Genomic DNA, 19,349 nt, shown 5'->3' with positions numbered 1-19,349 from the left:
GGAAGAAAAAGCGCAAACCCACATTCGGGGACTCAATAAAAACTTTTAATTACACTTCAAAGACTTCGTACAGTGCAACAGTGAATATTCGCGGTTGGTATTCAAGAGTCTATTTCATCAGATGTTAAGTTTCTATCCCCTGCCCTTCGGTACTCCTCACTCCAAGAGTCCTGTGTTACCTGGACTCCCAAAAGTTACTGCTAGTTCTGGTTAGCAACCAATACATTAAGAATGCCCGCTGCTTTGGTCTCCAGCCTTGGTTTGAAAGCTCATTGTTACATCCCCACCAAGATGTTTTGAGCCACACTCAATCCAAGTCCCTAAACTATCAGATCGTTAAAAGACCAGGGGTCCCTTTCATTGTATACCCACCATACTTTATGGGTGACAGAGGGCAGGAGGAAGAGAGAGAAGAGTTGGTGAAATAGGAGAAAAACAAAAGTCTGGGAAGGAGAAACACCCTAAGGCAGGCAGGGGACCACCTCCTGTTCAGGACACTTTTTACCCACTTTGCCATAGTAAGGAAGATCAAAGACAAGTGAAAGTTCTGGAACTAAGAAAACCACAGCTGGGAGGTCCTGCTGAGCTGAGCTTGTAGGGAGGAAGGGCCCTAGGCTCCCTTTATACTGGTGGTTTTTAGAGTGAAGAACAGGAAGATTCAGAAATGATCTGTGGGCCCCATCCTTTGGATAACCATTTGTAGGACAGGGAACTCTGTTGATAAAAATGTGGGCAGGGACACACAAGCAGAAATAGGAAGAGGGAAGAAAATCCTTATGGATAAGAAATCAAGATTGGCAACGGTGGTGCTGAAGGTAGAGAAATAAATACTCACACGATTTTCAGATTCTTATCTGGCCCAAGTGGAAGAATGTGGGGCAGCCCTAAGAAATAACAAGGCTTCGGGGAGCTAGCACCTTTCAAATTGGCACCATGGCCTTTCCCAGGGGTGGGACCAATAGGAAAGTGGAGAGCATGACCCTGGCCAAATGTCTCGAGTGGAAATGCATTTTGACATTCCATCTTCTTGTCCCACTGGTTGTGGCAGGACAGGTGTGAGGGTGGAAGAATGAGGTGGGGAGCAGCCCTCCTCTCTTGGCTCCGGAGGAAGAGCTTGCCCAGAGAATGTTGGCAGTATCAGGCTGGTAGATGCAGTGGTCCTGGTATCGGGTGACCTTCTCAGCTCCTCCTTCTCTTCCACGCACAGGATCTCCAGTGGGATGATTCTTCACATCCGGGGTGAAAACCAAAACAGTCTTACAGCTCTGAGTTTCTCACCATCAGACAACATCTGTTGCTTGAGTCTGAGTGGTTGGGTGTGTATGTGTGTAATGGTTTTCTGGGGGGCTCAGAACCCGCACTGCGCTCTCCCAGGCTTGGCTCCGTGGGCCTATGGAGATGCGCTAAGGAACATGCACCTGCTTGTTCGTTCCCAAACCAACTACTCTCCCAGCCTATTTCTGTCAGGTTTTTGAGTAGTGGCCCAAGTCCGGTATCCAGACCACTTGGAAATGTGCCCACCAGTGCAGCCATTTGGGCCAGGGGACAGTTTATGTTGTCCTAGGGCTGCTGATACTAAAGGGATAGGGAAATGGGAGGACTCTAAATTACTGTTAACATTTTTTCCACCTATCTGAGGAAGGGGTGGGCTCATGGCACATTAGCAGGACTAAGATAACAGAGCCTGGTTCACAGATGTTAAGAAAACTCACACTGAAAAACAAAGTATCAACATTTTCCCAGTCTGACAACTCCTCCAGAGACAGTCAAGGGCGCTGGGGGAGGAGGGAGGGCTCTGCTGCTCCCAGCTCCCTGTGCAAACGTGCGGGCAACTTACCTCCAAGGGGAAGAAAAAAGCAAAGTTGTGCTGTGGGCAGCTCAATCCCAACAAACAAAACAAAACAAGCAAGCATGAGAGACAAAATTGAAAAGGGCTGATGGCAGCTGCAGGGAGGCTAGACTGGAAGCCGAGGGGGAAGAGCTGGTAGTAGTATGCTGGCTTTCTGTCCAGCTCTGCTCAGGGTTTCACGAACATGGATGCAGGGGGCAAGTTGTGGGGGAGGATCCAGAAGGGTTAGCAGGTAGGGGGATGGAGGCGGGTCCTTAGAGAGGAGGATTGAGTAACTGAGTAACACGACTGAGTGAAGGTGCCCAGTTCAGATACAGAATTCAAAATAGCGGAGGCAAGGAACCCAGCAGTGGAGCCTCTTCAGCGACAGCAGTTCCAGTCTCTGTCCCTGTCCGCCAGGCTACCGTGGCCCAGAGCAGGGCTGGGTATGGGAGGGTGGGGACAAGGGGAGAATTCCAGAGCGTGCTATCCTCCCCGTTTGGCCCCCGACCCAGTGTAGTGTGGAAACAGTAGGCTTCTCTCTCCCACATGTTACCAGTGTCTGGAGTCCACCAGCTCGGGGCGGAGGCTGAGTTTCTTGAGGCTCTCGTAGCCCACCACAATGACAATGGTAGAAGGTGTGGCTGAGATGATTCTAGCTGAGAGACCCTTCATGAGGCCCCAAGGCCCCTCTTCTGCCATCAGCTGTCTGAAGGTCAGAATGATGGAGTTCTTGCCTTCAACCTGGAAGAGTCAACACACGTGGAGGCCTTCATGGTCTGTGCTCTGACGTAGCAGGAACTTAGGGGGTAGGCCATCTGGCTCTGATGTTGCTGCCTGGCTTACTGAGAGGCACTGTCATGGGTGTGGGAGATCGTCCCTGGATCTCTGCCTGCTTGGCCTATGTAGAAGGTTACAGGCACATGGCACACTGTGTCCCCAGACGAGCCCCCTGATAATAGTTTCAGCTGAGAACTCAACCTGGCCTGACCACTGGCCATACAGGAGAGAGTGGTAGGCTGCACCCTGGTCTCTCTTCTCTGTCCTTGGACAAGCTGTCCTGGGACTTCCTTGAGAAGCAACTCTGAGAAGTCAAGTGCGACCTACAGCCTACCTGCTAGCCCCCATGTGGTGAACGTGACTTGAGACATACCTGCCAGCCACATGTGATCTGTGATTTGATTGGAGGGCCCAAATAGACATGCCTTCCAGCCAATTACAGTATCACTATTGGATGGGAGGACTGTCTTCCCCTTTCTAGTCTATCTAAGTTTATGCTTGCTTGATAATAAATGGATGTGCTTGACCAGACTATCTCTGGTGGTTCCTGCTGCTGCTGAATATTGTTGCCTTACCCCCTCAGTGGTTTCGAGGGGCTTGCTGATCAGGAAACCCCCCAGACGTGGGCACCTCAGGAAGCTCTATGAGCCTCAGCTTTCTCTAGTCCAAACAGCAACAACGACAGTGGTGAGGGACTTCCTCTGAACATGAGGGAGTAATCCTCAGAAATTAGGACCACAGTGTCTGGCAGGTGGGAAGCTCAATATTAGCCATAATTAGCATCAGTAGAAGGGCAGGTGTGCAGCATCAGAGTGTCTGGTCCAAATCCCAGCTGCTCTGCTTCTGATCCAACTTCCTGCTTGTGTATGCTGTTAAGCAGCAGATAATGGACCAAGTACTTGGGGGCTGCCACCCATGTGGGAGTCCTGGGTGGAATTCCAAGGAGCCTTGCTTGAACCTGGCCTGGCCCGGCTGCTGTTGATATCTGGGGAGTGACCCAGCAGACGGAAGATCTCTCTTATCCTATTTATCCCTATCCCTGTCACTCTGACTTTCAAAGGAATAAATAAATCTTTAAAAGAAAAGAAGCTGGGCCAAGCAAAATAGCCTAACGGCTAAAATCCTCACCTTGCACATGACAGAATCCCATATGGGGGCTGGTTCATGTCCTGGGAGCCCCACTTCCCACCCTGCTTGAGACCTGGAAAGACAGTCTAGGATGGCCCAAAGACTTCAGACCCTGCACCCACTGCATATGAAACTGGAAGAAGCTCCTGGCTTATGGCTTTGAATCGGCTCAGCTTCAGCCACTGCAGCCACTTGGGGAATGAACTAGTGGACAGCAGATCTTCTTCTCTGTCTCTCCCTCTCTCTGTATATCTGACTTTCCAATTTAAAAAAAAAAAAATCTTAAAGAAAAGACAAGAAGAAAATAAGCCAAGAGAGACTATCCTTGCCCTTGGATCTGCTCCTGAACCATTCCGGACAAGGCCCAGGAGAAAATGGGGTAGAACCATTGCCTTGTCTTCCTAGTGATCAATTGCAGATGGTAGGGCTGGGACTCTTTCCTAGGGACAAAAATATCCATATTTACTACCTATTTCCTTCTCAACATCACAGTAATGGGGAAGCTGGATTTATTCCCAACCTGCTCAAGTTATTTTTCTTCCCTCTGCTTACCTTAACCTCATGATAACTCCATTCTCCTGCACATCCTTCTCAACTCTCTCCTTTTCCTCCTAAGTTACCCAAACCAGACATTAAAATCCCCCATGCTTGTCATGCAAGCCATTACATAGCTGTAGTTCTGTCTCCTTGGTCTGGGTACTGTGTAATTGTCTTCCAGCTAACTGCAGGGGCTATCATTTCCGGAGGTTATCACTGAGAGCTTTGTCAGCATTTTTGCTGAATCCACACAGTACAATCTATAAAACCCAAACCTATCTCAGAACAGCAACTCTTACCCTCTACAGAGCTTGTGGGCCAGTAGAAAAACCAGACAGACTTGTGAAATAAACGGAAATGCACTTCTAATAACCATAAACGTGAGAGGCAAGGAAAGGGTGATTGACAGCCCATGCTTACAGGCTGTGGAAGAGCCCAGAATTCCTGCAGGTTTGGCAACAGAACAGGCTAGATGCTAGGGCTCTCTTTTCTGCCTAGGGTCATCTGGATACTCCTAACATTTGCTGGCCATATAAAATTATCAACTTAAAAAAAAATCAGCCTGCCTACAGAAGCCAATGTTCTGGCATGGCAAATAAAGCCACAGCCTGGATCGCCAGCATCACTTATGGGTTCCTGCTGAAGTCCCAGCTATTCCACCTCTGATGCAGCTCCCTGCTAATGCACCAGGGAAAGCATCAGTACATGATCCAAGCTCTTTGGCCCCTGTCATCAATCAGAGCGACTAAAGCCCCTGACTCCTGTTTTCAGCCTGGCCCACTCTGGCCATTGTGGTCATTTAGGGAGTAAACTAATGGATGGAAGATCTCTCCCTAGATCTGTTTTTCACTCTTTCTTTAAAGAATTTATTTTAGTTCATCGTAGGTCTATTGGGCCAGACCACATGATTTCACAGGCCTTATATGGCCTGCAAACTGACACTCCCCATCCCAGGACTAAAGGTACACAAGGTAGCCGAGAGGGGTGAGAAAAGCATTCCAGGGGTTTCCAAGTGCTCAGCTGCTTTCAGTAGATGGAGAGCCCAAGGAGGGGGCTGGGATGCCCAGGAGAAGGCTGACTAGACCAGATGCCTTGACATGAAGGGATGATAAGGCTGTGGGGCCAGGTCACACTTCCAAGGGCTTCTCTGGGAGAAGGGTAGGGAAGGCAGATGGATTTACCTGGACACGGGTTCGGATGACATCCATGGGGTTGGTGAGAATGGAGGCGGTGGCTGCAGCCAAGGGCCCCGAGATGGCTTGAAAGACGATGTGAGGGCACTCGTTGGGGCACAGGGAGGAGAGCTGCTCTGGAATCCAGGGAGAGACAAGGGCTCAAGATGTGAGGTTTCACAGCCAGCCTTCCTGAGGTGTCTTCTCCCTGTTGGCCTCCCAGCCCTGATAACCCTCTGTCCTTTGCCACTTTAGATCTGTAACTCCCACATTTTGTTTCCAACCGGAGCTGACAGGAAAGTATGAATCTCAGAATCCCTTTTAGAAGTCATCTTGGTAACACCAATCATTTAAACAGGACAGGATTTCTCTGGAGCAGTTTCAAAGCCCCCTGGCTTGTTGGACCTCTCTGGTTGGACAAACAGAACATATCTCCTAATATGAAAACCTCTGCCCTGATCGCTCCAATTCAAGGTTGGAAAAGCACCCAGGACACACGTGTTTACACCTGCATTTGGTATTACTGTTTTAAAAAAAAAAAAACTGTAACAACAAACCCTGACTGTATGGAATGGAATTGAATGAGTCCTGAGTTAGGAAATTTTATCTTGCATACTCTTTCCTATCTTTTAAATTTTCAACCCCACGAATGTATTTAAAAATAAAAGTCAAGTCGGCTTCGTTGCTTAGTGGGTTAAGTGGCAGCCCACATCAGAGCTCCAGCTGGAGTTCTGGCGGCCCTGCTTTAGACCCAGCTCCCTGCTAATGTACCTGGGAAGGCAGCAGAAGGTAGCCCAAGTGCCTGGGCCCCTGCTGCCCATATGGGAGATGTGGATGAAGTTCCAGGTTCCTGCTTTCAGCCTGGCCCAGCCCCAGCTAGTGCAGTCATTCATTTGGGGGACAAACCAATAGATTTTTTTTTTAATAATTTTTTTTAAGATTTATTTATTTTTATTGCAAAGTCAAATATACAGAGAGGAGGAGAAACAGAAAGGAAGATCTTCTGTCCAACGATTTACTTCCCAAGAACCCCACAACAACCAGAGCTGAGCCAATCCGAAGGCAGGAGCCAGGGGCCTCCTCTGGGTCTCCCACGCGGGTGCAGGGTCCCAAGGCTCTGGGCCATCCTCGACTGCTTTCCCAGGCCGCAAGCAGGGAGCTGGATGGGAAGCGGGACCGCCAGGATTAGAACCGGCAACTATATGGGACTGTCAGTGCATGCAAGGTGAGGATGTTAGCCACTAGGCTACCGGGCCAGGCCCTAATATATCTTCTCGTGACATCCGCATCCCACATTAGAGTTTTCGTTTTCTCTTTTCTTTTCAAAAATTAATTTTTTTTAAATTGGAAAGTCAGATATACAGAGAGGAGGAGAGACAGAGAAGATCCCCTATCTATTGATTCATTCTCCAAGTAGTCACAGTACCTGGAGCTGCGCCGATCCAAAGTCAGGAGCCAGGAGCCTCTTCCAGGTCTCCCACGCGGGTGCAGGGTCCCAAGGCTTTGGGCCATCCTCGACTGCTTCCCCAGACCACAAACAGGGAGCTGGATGGGAAGTGGGGCTGCTGGGGATCCCAGCACATGCAAGGTAAGGACTTTAGCCACTAGGCTACCCTGCGCTGGGTCCAAAAACATAAATCTTTAAAAAGCAAACAAACAAACAAAAAAACAGGGCCTGGCACGGTAGCCTAGTGGCTAAAGTCCTCACCTTGAACATGCCAGGATTCCATACTGGTGCTAGTTCTAACCCCGGCAGCCCTACTTCCCATCCAGCTCCCTGCTTGTAGCTTGGGAAAGCAGTCGAGGACGGCCCAAAGCCTTGGGACCCTGCACCTGTGTGGGAGATGTGGAGGAAGTTCACGGCTCTTAGCTTCAGACTGGCACAGCACTGGCCATTGCGCTCACTTGGAGAATGAGAAGATCTTTCTCTCTGTCTCTCCTTCTCTCTGTATATCTGATTTTGCAATAAAAATAAATAAATCTTTTGGGCCCGGCGGCATGGCCTAGTGGCTAAAGTCCTCGCCTTGAACACGCTAGAATCCCATATGGGTGCCAGTTCTAATCCCGGCAGCTCTACCTCCCATCCAGCTCCCTGGTTGTGGCCTGGGAAAGCAGTCAAGGACGGCCCAAAGCCTTGGGACCCTGCACCTGCGTGGGAGTCGCCGGAAGAAGTTCCTGGCTCCTGGCTTTGGATCGGCACAGCACCGGCCGTTGTGCTCACTTGGGGAGTAAATCATCGGATGGAAGATCTTCTTCTCTGTCTCTCCTCTCTGACTTTGCAATAAATAAATAAATCTTTTTAAAAAGTAAATCTTTAAAAAAGAGAGAGATTTATTTATTTTATGTGAAAAGCAGAGTTACAGAGAGAAAGAGAGACACAGAGAGGAGAATTTCCATCAAAGTCAGGAGCCAAGAGCTTCCACAGGGTCTCCTATGTGGTGGCAGGGGCCCAGGTATTTAGTCCATCCTCTACCACTTTCCTAGCAGGGGATTTAAATAGGGAATTAAATCAGAAGTGGAGCAGCCAGGGCACGAACCAGTGTTCTGATGTGTGGTGTCAGCATTGCAGGCAGTGGCTTAACCTGATGTGCCACAACATCAGCCCTGAGAAGTGAGGGCTTCTAAGTCGCAGCGGGTGTGGCAGAATCCCTTAGCCCTCCACTCCAGGACTGGCTCACAGACCTGCCAACCAACTACTGTGGGATGCAGATTCAATTCTAAAAACACACATGGCCATTTTCTTGTGGTTTAGTCAAAGGATCAAAACAAACAAAACCAAACAGGTCTAATACAACAGATCAATTGGCTAATCCTCGCCCTTTAAGCACCCATATTTTTGCCGGTTCATATGCTGGCTGTTCCACTTCCCTTCCAGCTCCCTGTGTGTGGCCTGGGTAAGCAGTGAAGGGTCCCATAGTCTTGGGACCCTGCATCCGGATAAGAGACTCAGAAGAAGCTCTTGGCTCCAGGTTTTAGATTGGTTCAGCTCCAGCCGTTACAGGTATTTGGGGAATAAACTAGCAGATTGAAAGTCTCTCTCGTTCTCTCACTCTCTGTAAAAATAAAATAAATCTTTTTGAAAAAAGTGACATGCATGTAAGCTGATGTCGGAGGTATGAGAAGCAGCCATGTATGAGAAGGAGCCAGCCAAAGAATGTACCAATAGGTGAATTCATCATTTGTGAACAAGAGTGCGCCTACATGTACTGCAACAGATACATCATTACGGCGCATTTAATCTTGTGGGCACTGTCAGATTTATTTTAAAACATGTTTTTAAAATTTTCATTTATTTGAGAGGTTGAGAGACAGAAAGTTCCCTTAGCCACTGGTTCATTTTCCAAACGCCTGCAACAGCTAGGGCTGGGCCAAGTTGAAACGAGAGACAAGGAGCTTCATTCACCCAGGTCGCCTATGAGGGTGACAGGAGCCCAAGTACTTAAGTCACCCCTGCTGTTTCCCTGGATGTGCTGAGGAAGCTGAAACCAAAGCAGAGCCAGCACACAAGCGCATACACTCTGATCCCGGATGGATGCATCCCACCTGGTGCCTGAACTGCTGTACCAAATGCCTACCCAACCAAATCATCACCATGGGCACAGGACTTGATGAACTAATTTAGCAGCCTCTGAGCCAGGTGCTGGGAAAGTCCAACAGTGAACAAAACAATAACAGGTAATCTAGTTCTCATAGAAGCTGTGGTTTAATAGTGGAAAGAGATATTAACTTGGTAATTTCATTAACATATCATTGCAAATTCATTTGAGTATTCTAAAAGATAGGATCATCTGTTTGTGAAAACATAAAAAGGATCTTGAAAGCCAACATTGTGGGACAGTGGGTTAAACCACCACTTACAATGCTGGCATTCTATATGGAAGTGCTGGCTTGCCCTGCTTCTTATCCAGCTTCTGTAATGTACCTGGGAAGGCAAGGGAAGATGAGCCAAGCACTTAAACTCCCGCCACCCAAGTGTGAGACTAGGATGGAGTTCCTGGCTCCGGGCTTTGGCCTGCCCCAGACCTGGCTGCTTGTAGCCTCTTGAGCAGTGAATCAGAGCTGGAAAATCTGCTTTGCCTCTCCCTTCCTCTCAGCTGCTCTGTCTTGCAAATATATAAATGAATAATCCTTTTTTTCCTTTTAAGTGTGGATCCTGAGCTAAGAAGTGAGTTAAGGACAGATAAAAACTGTTTGTGTTTGTTTTAAAGATGTACTTATTTATTTGAAAGGTGGAGTTACAGAGAGAGGTAGAGATAGAAACAGAGAACTCTTCGATCCCCCGGTTCTCTCCCCAAGTGGCCGCATGGCCAGAGCTGAGCTGATCTGAAGCCAGGAACTTCCGGATCTCTCCACACGCATGCTGTGTCCTAAGGACTCAGGCCACCCTATACCACCTATCTAGACCATTAGTAGAGAGCTAGATTGGAAGTGGAACAGCCAGGACTTCAAGTGGCACTCATATGGGATATGTGTTGTATTACAATATTGACCCCAAATAAATAAATCTTTACAAAAAAAATCTAGGTGTGGGCCCAGCACAGTAGCCTAGTGGCTAAGGTCCTTGCCTTGCATGCCTGGGATCCCATATGGGTGCTGGTTCTATTCCAGCATCCCACTTCCCTGCTTTTGACCTGGGAAAGCAGTCAAAGACAGCACAAAGCCTTGGGACCCTGCACCCATATGGGAGACCTGGAAGAGGCACCAGGTTCTTGGCTTTGGATCGGCTCAGCACTGACCATTGTGGCCACTTGGGGAGTGAATCAACAGATAGAAGATCTTCCTCTCTGTCTTTCCTCCTCTCTGTATATCTGACTTTCCAATAAAAATAAAAATAATAATAAAATAAATCATCAAAAGAAAAATCTAGGGTCCCAAGTATGGTAGTCTAGTGGCTAAAGTCCTCACCTTGCACATGCCAGGGTCCTATATGGGTGCTGGTTTGTGTCCCAGCTGCTCCACTTCCCATCCAGCTCCTTGCTTGTAGCCTAGGAAAGCAGTAGAGAATCGTCCAAGGTCTTGGGACTCTGTACTCACATGGGAGACCTGGAAGAAGCACCTGACTCCTGGCTTTAGATCAGCTCAGCTCTGGCCATTGTGGTCACTTGGGGTGTGAACCAGTGGACAGATCTTTCTCTTTGTATCTCCTTCTCTCTGTAAATCTGACTTTCAAAAATAAATAAATAAATAAATAAATAAATCTTGAACCTGGCGTGATAGCATAGTGGTTAAAGTCCTCACCTTGCTCATGCCAGGATCCCACATGGATGTCGATTCTAATCCCAGCGGCCCCGCTTTCCCTGCTTGTGGCTTGGGAAAGCAGTCAAGGACAGCCCAAAGCCTTGGGACTCTGCAACCACCCCATGGAAGATGTGGAAGAGCTCCTGGCTCCTGGCTTCGGTTTGGCTCAATTCCAGCCGTTGCGCTCACTTGGGGAGTGAATCATCGGATGAAAGATCTTCCTCTCTGTCTCTCCTCCTCTCTGTATATCAGCCTTTCCAATAAAAATAAATAATATTTAAAAAAATCTTTATATAAATAAATAAATAAATAAATCTAGACTGGGATCTGGCATAGTGGCACAGGAACTTAATCTTCCACCTTGTGGGACCAGTATCCCATATGGGCATGGTTCATGTTCTGGCTGCTCCACTTCCTATCCAGCAAGCTCTTTGCTTGGGGCCTGGGAAAGCAGTGGAGGATGGCCCAAAGCCTTGAGACCCTGTACCCATGTGAGAGACCCAGAAAAAGCTCCTGGTTCAGATGCGTCCAGCTCTGGCTATTCTCTAGCTATTGCAGACATTTGAGAAATAAACCAGCAGCTGGAAAATCTCTCTCTCTCTGTTTCTCCCTCTCTGTAATTTTGACTTTCAAGTAAAATAAATTTAATCTAAAAAAAGTAAAATGTATTGACAAATATATATTATAGAAGTAGAGATGTTCAAAGTTTATAACACACTTTGAATTTACAAGAAAAAAAAAAACACAAAACCTCAAAAGCCCTTGGTACCCCTCAATTTCATCTTCAAATTCCAACGTTCCATGATTTTTGTCCTTCACCTCCCAATTCTTTGCCAATCCTGCCCAAGTTGGCCATAGCACATCCAGAACATATGCTACCCTCAGTCCTAGTTATCTGTTACATATTTATTTAATACTTTGAAAGGCAGAGTTACAAAGAGATTGGGTAAGATAAAGATTTTCCATCCACTGGTTCACTCCTCAGATGGCTGCAATGGCCAGGTCTGAGCTAGACCGATTTTTTGAAGCCTAGAACTTTATTCAGATCTCCCACGTGGGTCTAGGGGCCCAAGCATTTTCTGCTGCCTTCCCAGGTGCATTAGCAGGGAGCTGGATCAGAAGAGGAGCACATTGGGATTTGAATCAGCACCCACGTGGGTTGCCAGCATTGCAGTTGGTGCCGTAACTCCCTGTGCCACAACCTCAGCCCCTAGTCATCTGTTTTTCTCATTTGATTTCCCCTACTACATGAGAAGCTCTTTGAAGGTAATAACCATGACTTATCCATTTGGACTTAAATGTTTCCTGAACAAACGGCCCTCTTTTGCATTAAACTCCACCTCCACTCTAACAAGCACACAGCCCCAGTAGAAAATCCACCCTTCTCCCCAACGCTCCTGGCCCCTGCTTACCTGCGTAGAAGTGGTAGAAGGGCCACCACACAGCACTGTTGGGGATATAGGTGAGCAGTGAAGCCACGTAGCCCCGGTAGAAGCCCCGGACCCCATCAGCCCGCAGGATCTGCCTGATGATGTCCTTAGTTTGGCCAAATGCAACTACCCCTTGTCCATCTGGGTTTCCACGCACCTGGAAGCGGCCCATTTTCTCACCCTTCCGCTGCATCATCAGGTGCTGGGAGACTACATCAATGGGTACTGTGATGCTCTGGGCCACAAGGGAAGCAGAGCCTCCGGCCACCAGTGACTTGACTGTGTTGCTCTGGCTGTAGTCAGCTACAAACTTGCGAGTGAGCTCATAAGTGGTGACATAGCACTGACCAGAGATGAGGGTGAAGGTGTTGACCAAGAACCCTCGGTAGAGACCAGTCACCCCATCTGTTCGCAGGATCTTGATGAAGGCGTCAAAGGTCCCGTGGTAGAGGCTCTTGCCCTTCTGTACCTGCAGCCGGGTGCGGATGAGGGTGAAGGGGTAGACGCTGACACGGATCATCATGGTCATTGCCACACCAAACACATAGAACTTCTTCTTGTCCAGGTGTTCCCATTCGATGATCTGGATGTTACGTTTATCCTCCATTGTGCCTGAAGACCTGGGGTTGGAGCAGAGTGCAGGGATGTGAGAAAGGAGATGACAACTTTACACTCTCCCTTCTGGGCCAAGCTCTGAGGCCCTGTCCTCAGGCATCGCCTCCTGGGGGACTCACCTCACCCAGCTGCCTCTGACCCTCTATAACCCTCAGGATACTGTTCCCTTCTCCATCCCTGACCTGTCCTTCTCAACTTAAGTCCTACCCAACAGAAATCATTCCTCACCTCAGACTCCCTGACTCCTACTGACACTTCAGTGTCCTAGCCCCAGTGAGTAGGAGCATTCATCCTGAACTCTCTGCCTTTGCTTGGGCCCTGGTGTCACAGCCGTGCCCAGGAACCATTCTCCCTCTCTGGCTGGCCCAGGTAAGCAGAGCTCAGGACACTGTCAATTGACTGACCACCTTGTAGGACGCAAGGCTTTATAGTGAGTCAATGGGAAGTCACTGAGCGACATTTGGGGGGATACTTCAAGGCACAGGCCTTGGGCTCCATTTTCATGCTCCTGGGCCCATCTAGGAGACACCCCCATATCACCCTTGGCTGGTCCCTCTAGTCCTTACTGTCTAGCTGACTCATTCTTCCTCTGTTTTTGGTTTTCCACACTGGGCACTCGGAGCTGCACAGACCTACCCTCACTGCACCTACATTGCCTACAGTCTGCATTGGAAGGAAATGTGGGGAAGATGATAAGTAGGACTTTCACACCACAGGACACCCCGATCGTCTCCCCTTGCTGCAATGAAAGGCACTGGAAAATCGGACACAGGCCACAGGTCAGAGTCCTCTTTGGTTATTAGATAACTTACCTTAGAGAAAGCAAAGAGCCACCTGGGAGCTAAGGGGTGTCCTGGAAGAGACTGGGGAACTGCAAGTTAGCAACCAGGTTTAACCTATGCTCTTGACTCTAATATACAGGTTACAACCTATGTCCTGGAGGATGAAGGGAAAGAAGTGACAGAAGACACAGGCTGGGCCTGATGTGATGGCTTAATTGGCTAATTCTTCCCTCACAAGCACCAAGACCCCATATGGGCACCAGTTCATGTCCCAAGGCCTTGGAACCCTGCACCCACATGGGAGTCCCAGAAGACACTTCTGTCTCCTGGCTCTGGACCAGCTCAGCTTCAACTATTGTGGCCATTTGGAGAGTGAGCCAGCAGATAGAATATTTTTCTCTTTGTGTATATTCTCTGTAAATTTACCTTTCCAATAAAAATAAGTAAATCTTAAAAACAAAAACAAAAAACAACTATGCTAATACATAAGCCTCAACTTCAGTCCTGGAGAATGAAGGGAGAGATGCGACAGAAGACACGGGCTCTGTCTTAGAGAAATTCATAGTCTGTTCAAGGACACACATTTCCTCTAGGAAATGCAAGATATGGAGGGACAGAAACAAGGACAAGTTCACGGACCTGTGGCCTACATGTTCAGCTTATCACTGCTCAGTGTATAACAAAATTAGTAAGGGGTGCCAATGTCAGAGCTGTAGAGAAGCAGTGGCTTCAAATCAAGAAACATCAAGGCAGAGGACCTCATCTATGAGGTAAATGGTTAGCGGGAACATGGGATACTCCAGAGGAGCCCAGCCCTGCCCTATAGGATCCTGCCCATTTCCATCCAAACAGGAAAAGTGGAAAGCTAATTCCAGGCAGTGCAAAATCACAGGCTCCTCAACTTGGAGAGAAGTCCCTAAGGGCTGGGAAAGGGGGCGGCCATGTCCCAGGGATGACTCGAATCCTGTGATTCCAGTGGCAAAGCGAAGTCCCTACTCAAACTGTAGGGAATCTGCGGGCTGTGGAAATGGCTCTTGGCTTCCAGCGAAGTCAGCGGGGAAGCCAAGTCACCTGGACTGCATCACTTTTGTTAGTGTATGGGCCACCTGGTAGGTGTGCTGAGCACTGGAGGGCTGAGGGGAAAGCCCAGCTTGTAGGTGTGGCAGGACTGGGGTACAAGGAATTCAGATAGGAAGGAAGCAGCTGGAATGAAGAAGGAATACACAGCAACAGCAGAAAGGGAAGAACAACGAGCTTGGAAGCAAGAAGAGAAGATGAAAGGCAGCTTGGGTGGCCAGAAGGGAAAAATCCAGGGTGTGGGAAATGACTCGGAGGTGGGGCCCTGCAGGTGGGAGGATGCCTGGAACACTGTTGTGTCTGCTGCTATGGGCATAGGCGATTCTTCTTCCCTAGCCCCTGCCAAGTCCACCAGGGCATTCTCCTCTGAGGCCTTCAAAAGTCACTCTCTCATGGGCCACAGGGTGATTGTCAACCAAGGTCCCGAGGTCATGTCACTGAGAGATAAGGAGACACAGGGAAACATGAAGATTTCCTGAAACCCAACTATTCCATGCAATGCTTCTAGCGAACTGTGCACCGAGAGGTACTTCTGATCAAAGAGGAAGCAGAAGGTCAGAGAGGTTGAGTAACGGGCCCAAGGTTATGCAGCTGGTCAGCAGTGAAGCCAGGATAGAAGCCAAGTTCTCCTCCATTCCACCACGCTTCCCCCGTCTTCCCCACCGGGAGTTGAGTTCCAGCACCAGTCACTGGGTTCAGTTTGAAGCCAAGACCCTTCTCCTCACTGGAGGTAGAACCACTGCTCTCTCACAAGTGCAGGTCACTCAAGTTAACTACAAGCTCCAGGTCACACAGATGCCCAGGTACTTCTCTCAGCTTTGTTCCCGAGAAAACCAAGGTCTACCTCTGCTCTCCCAGTGTGCTCATGTGGAAATGGCTTGGGCAGGCGCGCGGGTAGGCTGGGCAGGCCCATTATCATCATGGAACAAACACAGCAGGGCCCAGGCAGAATGCAGTTCCTGCCAAGTCCACGCAAGCCACATGTTACGCAGGGCAGAGGGGCAGGGCAACCATGGATTCTGTTCCAGGACCTGCTTTCATGGGCACCTCCTAACCTATCAAGCTCCATTATCAGGTACCAGCATCTCTAGATGAGAAATCAAGAAAAGACCCCACCGCCCCTTCTCCCCCATCTTGCCTTCAACTCACACATGGACCAGTCTATTTTATATTCCCAGAGTGAAGCAAGGAATTTCAGATGTAAGTAACCCTTACCATTGTCATGGTGACCAAGGAAGCCACCAAAGGTCATCCACAAATGATAAGCGACTTCTGGAGCAGATGAACAGTACCCTGCCCCTACCTCCTTAACCCTTCATAAGGTACAATCTCCATGTACTTGATATATAAGCCCCAAACTGCCTGCTAAAATACCAAAACCAGTTCCTCCTGTCTAGCCCCTTAGAAAATCCTCTTTGTGGCTATCTGTGTGCAGATTTCCTTCCAACCTTCCTTTCTGCCTGTTTTGTCTTTGCAACTCCTTCATGGTTCTTTCCCAGCCCTTGTTTGTGTACATGGCTCCAGATCTGCACCCTGTCTCATCTTTTTAACACTTCGGAGGCTCACATGTGGAGGTATTTCTTCCAGATGACCTAGGAATTACTGAACATTGTCCTAAGGCCATCAAGAGAAATGTCAAGAGGTGGAACTTGAACTACTGATCCCACCAATTGAAAGGGGAAAAATAGGCCCAAATCTTTACACCACCGCTCCACTTCTACTCTCTTCAACTGGATTAAGCCACAATTTAAAAGTGTTAGGATCTCATATCGGAATGTCAGTTCAATTCCCTACTACTCTGCTTCCAAAACAGCTTCCTGAGAATGCAGCAGAAAATAGCCCAAACACCTGGGGGAGACCTGGATGGGATTCCTGGCTCTGGGCTTCAGCTCTGGCTATTACAGCTATCTGGGGAATGACTTGGCAGATGGAAGATCTTGCTGTCTTTCTTCCTCTGTCACTCTGCCTTCCAAATAACTAAACCTAAAAAAAAAAAATCATGTCAGACTGCTCACAAAGTTCTGAGAAAGGATTCCAGCTAGAATAGGTGAGAAGAGCTTGCCAGTGTGTTAGCACAGCAAGTTAAACCTCTGCCTCCAGGACCTGCATCCCATATGGGCAACAGTTCAAATCCTGGCTGCTCCACTTCCTATCCAACTCCCTGTTTATAACTTTGAAAAGCAGTAGTGGCTGGCCAAGTGCTGGGAGACCAGGAAGAAGCTCCTGGCTGTGGACTGGTCCAACTCTGGCCACTGTGGTCATTTGAGGAGTGAGCCAGTGGATTTCTCTGTCTCTCCTTCTCTTTCTGTAACTCTGGGTTTCCAATAAAAAATAAATGAACTAAAAAAAAAAAAAGATTCTGGGGCCCAGTATGGTGGCCTAGCGGCTAAAGCCCTCATCTTGAATGCGCTGGGATTTCATATGAATGTCAGTTCTAATGCCGGCAGCCCGGCTTCCCATCCAGCTCCCTGCTTGTGGCTTGGGAAAGCAGGAGAGGATGGCCCAAAGCCTTGGGACTCTGCACCCGTATGGAAAACCTGGAAAAAGCTCCTGGCTCCTGGTTTTGGATCGGCACAGCTCCAGCTGTTGTGGTCAATTTGGGGAGTGAATCACTGGATGGAAGTGATTCTGTCTCTCCTCTTCTCTGTATATCTGACTTTGTAATAAAAATAAATAAATCTTTAAAAAAAAAAAAAAAGCTTCTGGCCCAGGAAAAGTCAGCATCACTTAGAAGGCAAGGTTATACAACAGATAACTGTTAACAGTCAAGAGATCCATGTGTGAGTTTCATATCTATTATTTTAGTATTCAGTCACTTCAGTGATATTCATCACCATCTGCCAAATGGGGCTAAAAACTAACAAAGCCTGTCATAGTAATGTAACAGTCATGAGCTAAGAACTGTGAAAGCGTTGTTTACAGTAAGCCATTACCATCACTGCAGAAAATCTGACTGGACAGCGATGTTCTAAGTTCTTGTCATTCAGAGAGGTTCAAGACCAGCAGCATGGACGTGACTTGGGAGCTTGTTAACAATATAGAATGTCAGGGGGAAAGTGTGGTGGTGTAGCCAGTTAAGGCTGTAACGCTCTGGCAGCCCGGGAGCACTGCTTCTGTTCCCAATGGCTCCACTTCCAATTCAGCTCCTTGCTAATACACATGTGAAGGCAGTGGGGGATGGCCCACTGGCAAGGGCGCCTGCATCCCCTTGGGTGATCTGGAAAAGCTCCTGGTTCCTGGCTTCAGCCTAACCCAGCTCAGGCCATTGCAGTCAGTTTGGGGAGTGAACCAGCAGATGAAAGACCTCTCTCCAATTCTAACCTTCAAACACATAAATAAATCTTAGGACAAAACACAGAATTTCAGGCTGCACTTCAGATTTGCTGAATAAGAATCATTTTAACAAGACCTCTAAGTGATGTATGAGTTACAAACTGTGTTTGCGAAGCCTTGCCTTCATTATTAGGGATCAACAGAACTGTAAGAATTACAACTACTCCAGGGGTTCAAGACAATCGTAACCAGGTTGGAGCCCATTGACTCCACCCTGACTGATTACTGGGACAGGGTACCATGACACTATTTGGTCCATTCCAATCCTTCAGGATACCTGTGATTCCAACTTCTCAGCTGCAGCAAGCAGAGGCAAAGGCCAGCATCCTCTCGTCCTTGTGGTCTCTCTCTGGCACCTGCCGGTTCTCTGACACAAGAGGGCAACCACTGGTTCATGTTCGCCCACCTGTCCTGCTGCATGCACATCTTCTTCCATCAGGTCGCTGCACCTGCCACTGACCCCTCGTGGATAATCTCTGGCCTCCCACCCTGCCTGTTGTCCTTTGGTTTTCCATCGGTGCTCACGTGACCCCTCTTCAGACACACACATGACAGCTCTCTCCACCTACTACTCCACGTGACACCCCTTCAATGCAGCTTCCATCCCGGGCCCCACACGGCTCCTCCGGACAAGCCTTTCGCCATGCTCCCGCCACTGTCAGCTCCGCCGCCAGGATGAGACGCCTCGCCAGAGCTGTCCTTCATTCCCCACCCTGCACGGCCGGTCCCCAGGGTGCTGCAGTAGGGACCGCAGACAGCCCCCCTGACAAGCCCTGGTCCTCAGGCACCCCAAGCCGCTCATCTCTTACCTTCTCAGACCCCGGCGACTCCACCGCGTCTGAGAACTCCAAGCCTGGACTTTTAGGCCGCAGCCCCTGCTCTATCTTCTGTTCCCAACGACTGCCGGCCTCCTCCGGGCGCATCTTCCTCCATCTCGACTGGGATCTCGGTACTGCCGGAACCGGAAATCGAGTTGCTGTCATTACCGCGCCGTGCGGCGGCGGACGCGGGGCGGGAGGGCGGAATAAGCGGTGGGAGATTCCACCAATGGCATTCGAAGCCTTGGAGCCTCCCCTAGAATAAAGAGGGACGGTCATTTTTGATTTGGGCACTAGCCACGCCTTTTTCCGCTTCGCCTTGCCCTTAGCTATAAGGCGCATGCGTGTACTTCTTGCCCTCCTGATTTGCGAAAATTGAATCATGGGGTAATGTGTAAGAAGGGGTCGTTAAGGGGGTCACCTTGTGTGTTGGCATTTGTTGGAAACTTTATGTTCCAAAACATAAAAGCCGAAGTGCCGAAGAAGGAATGAGGTTAAATAATCAATTTGGAAGTCTGGAGAATCAAAAAGGTGTCAGGAATGGGTGGGGGTGGGAGAGAATTGAACATGACCCTAAGGCACGCATCCAGCTCTGAAACTACTTGGCTGAA

General features: G+C 48.8%; 1 protein-coding gene across 1 annotated transcript; it reads right to left on the bottom strand.

The window, feature by feature from the left end:
* Positions 1 to 23: 23 nt before the first annotated feature.
* SLC25A44 (solute carrier family 25 member 44) lies at positions 24 to 18,956 on the bottom strand. The gene is made up of 5 exons (XM_040998307.1): positions 18,730 to 18,956; positions 18,160 to 18,287; positions 12,096 to 12,733; positions 5,455 to 5,582; positions 24 to 2,572 (listed from the first exon to the last, which is right to left on the bottom strand). The coding sequence occupies exons 2-5, from the start codon at positions 18,177 to 18,179 to the stop codon at positions 2,381 to 2,383; spliced, it is 978 nt and encodes a 325-aa protein (XP_040854241.1). The 5' UTR covers positions 18,180 to 18,287; positions 18,730 to 18,956; the 3' UTR covers positions 24 to 2,380.
* Between the last annotated feature and the right edge of the window lie 393 nt (positions 18,957 to 19,349).

Source organism: Ochotona curzoniae, unplaced genomic scaffold (genome assembly GCF_017591425.1).
Source record: "Ochotona curzoniae isolate NIBS_2020 unplaced genomic scaffold, NIBS_Ocur_1.0 scaffold_1037, whole genome shotgun sequence".
In the NCBI taxonomy this organism is placed as follows: domain Eukaryota; kingdom Metazoa; phylum Chordata; class Mammalia; order Lagomorpha; family Ochotonidae; genus Ochotona; species Ochotona curzoniae.
The sequence above is the reverse complement of the archived record's forward strand: the minus strand, read 5'-3'. Positions and strand labels throughout refer to the sequence as shown.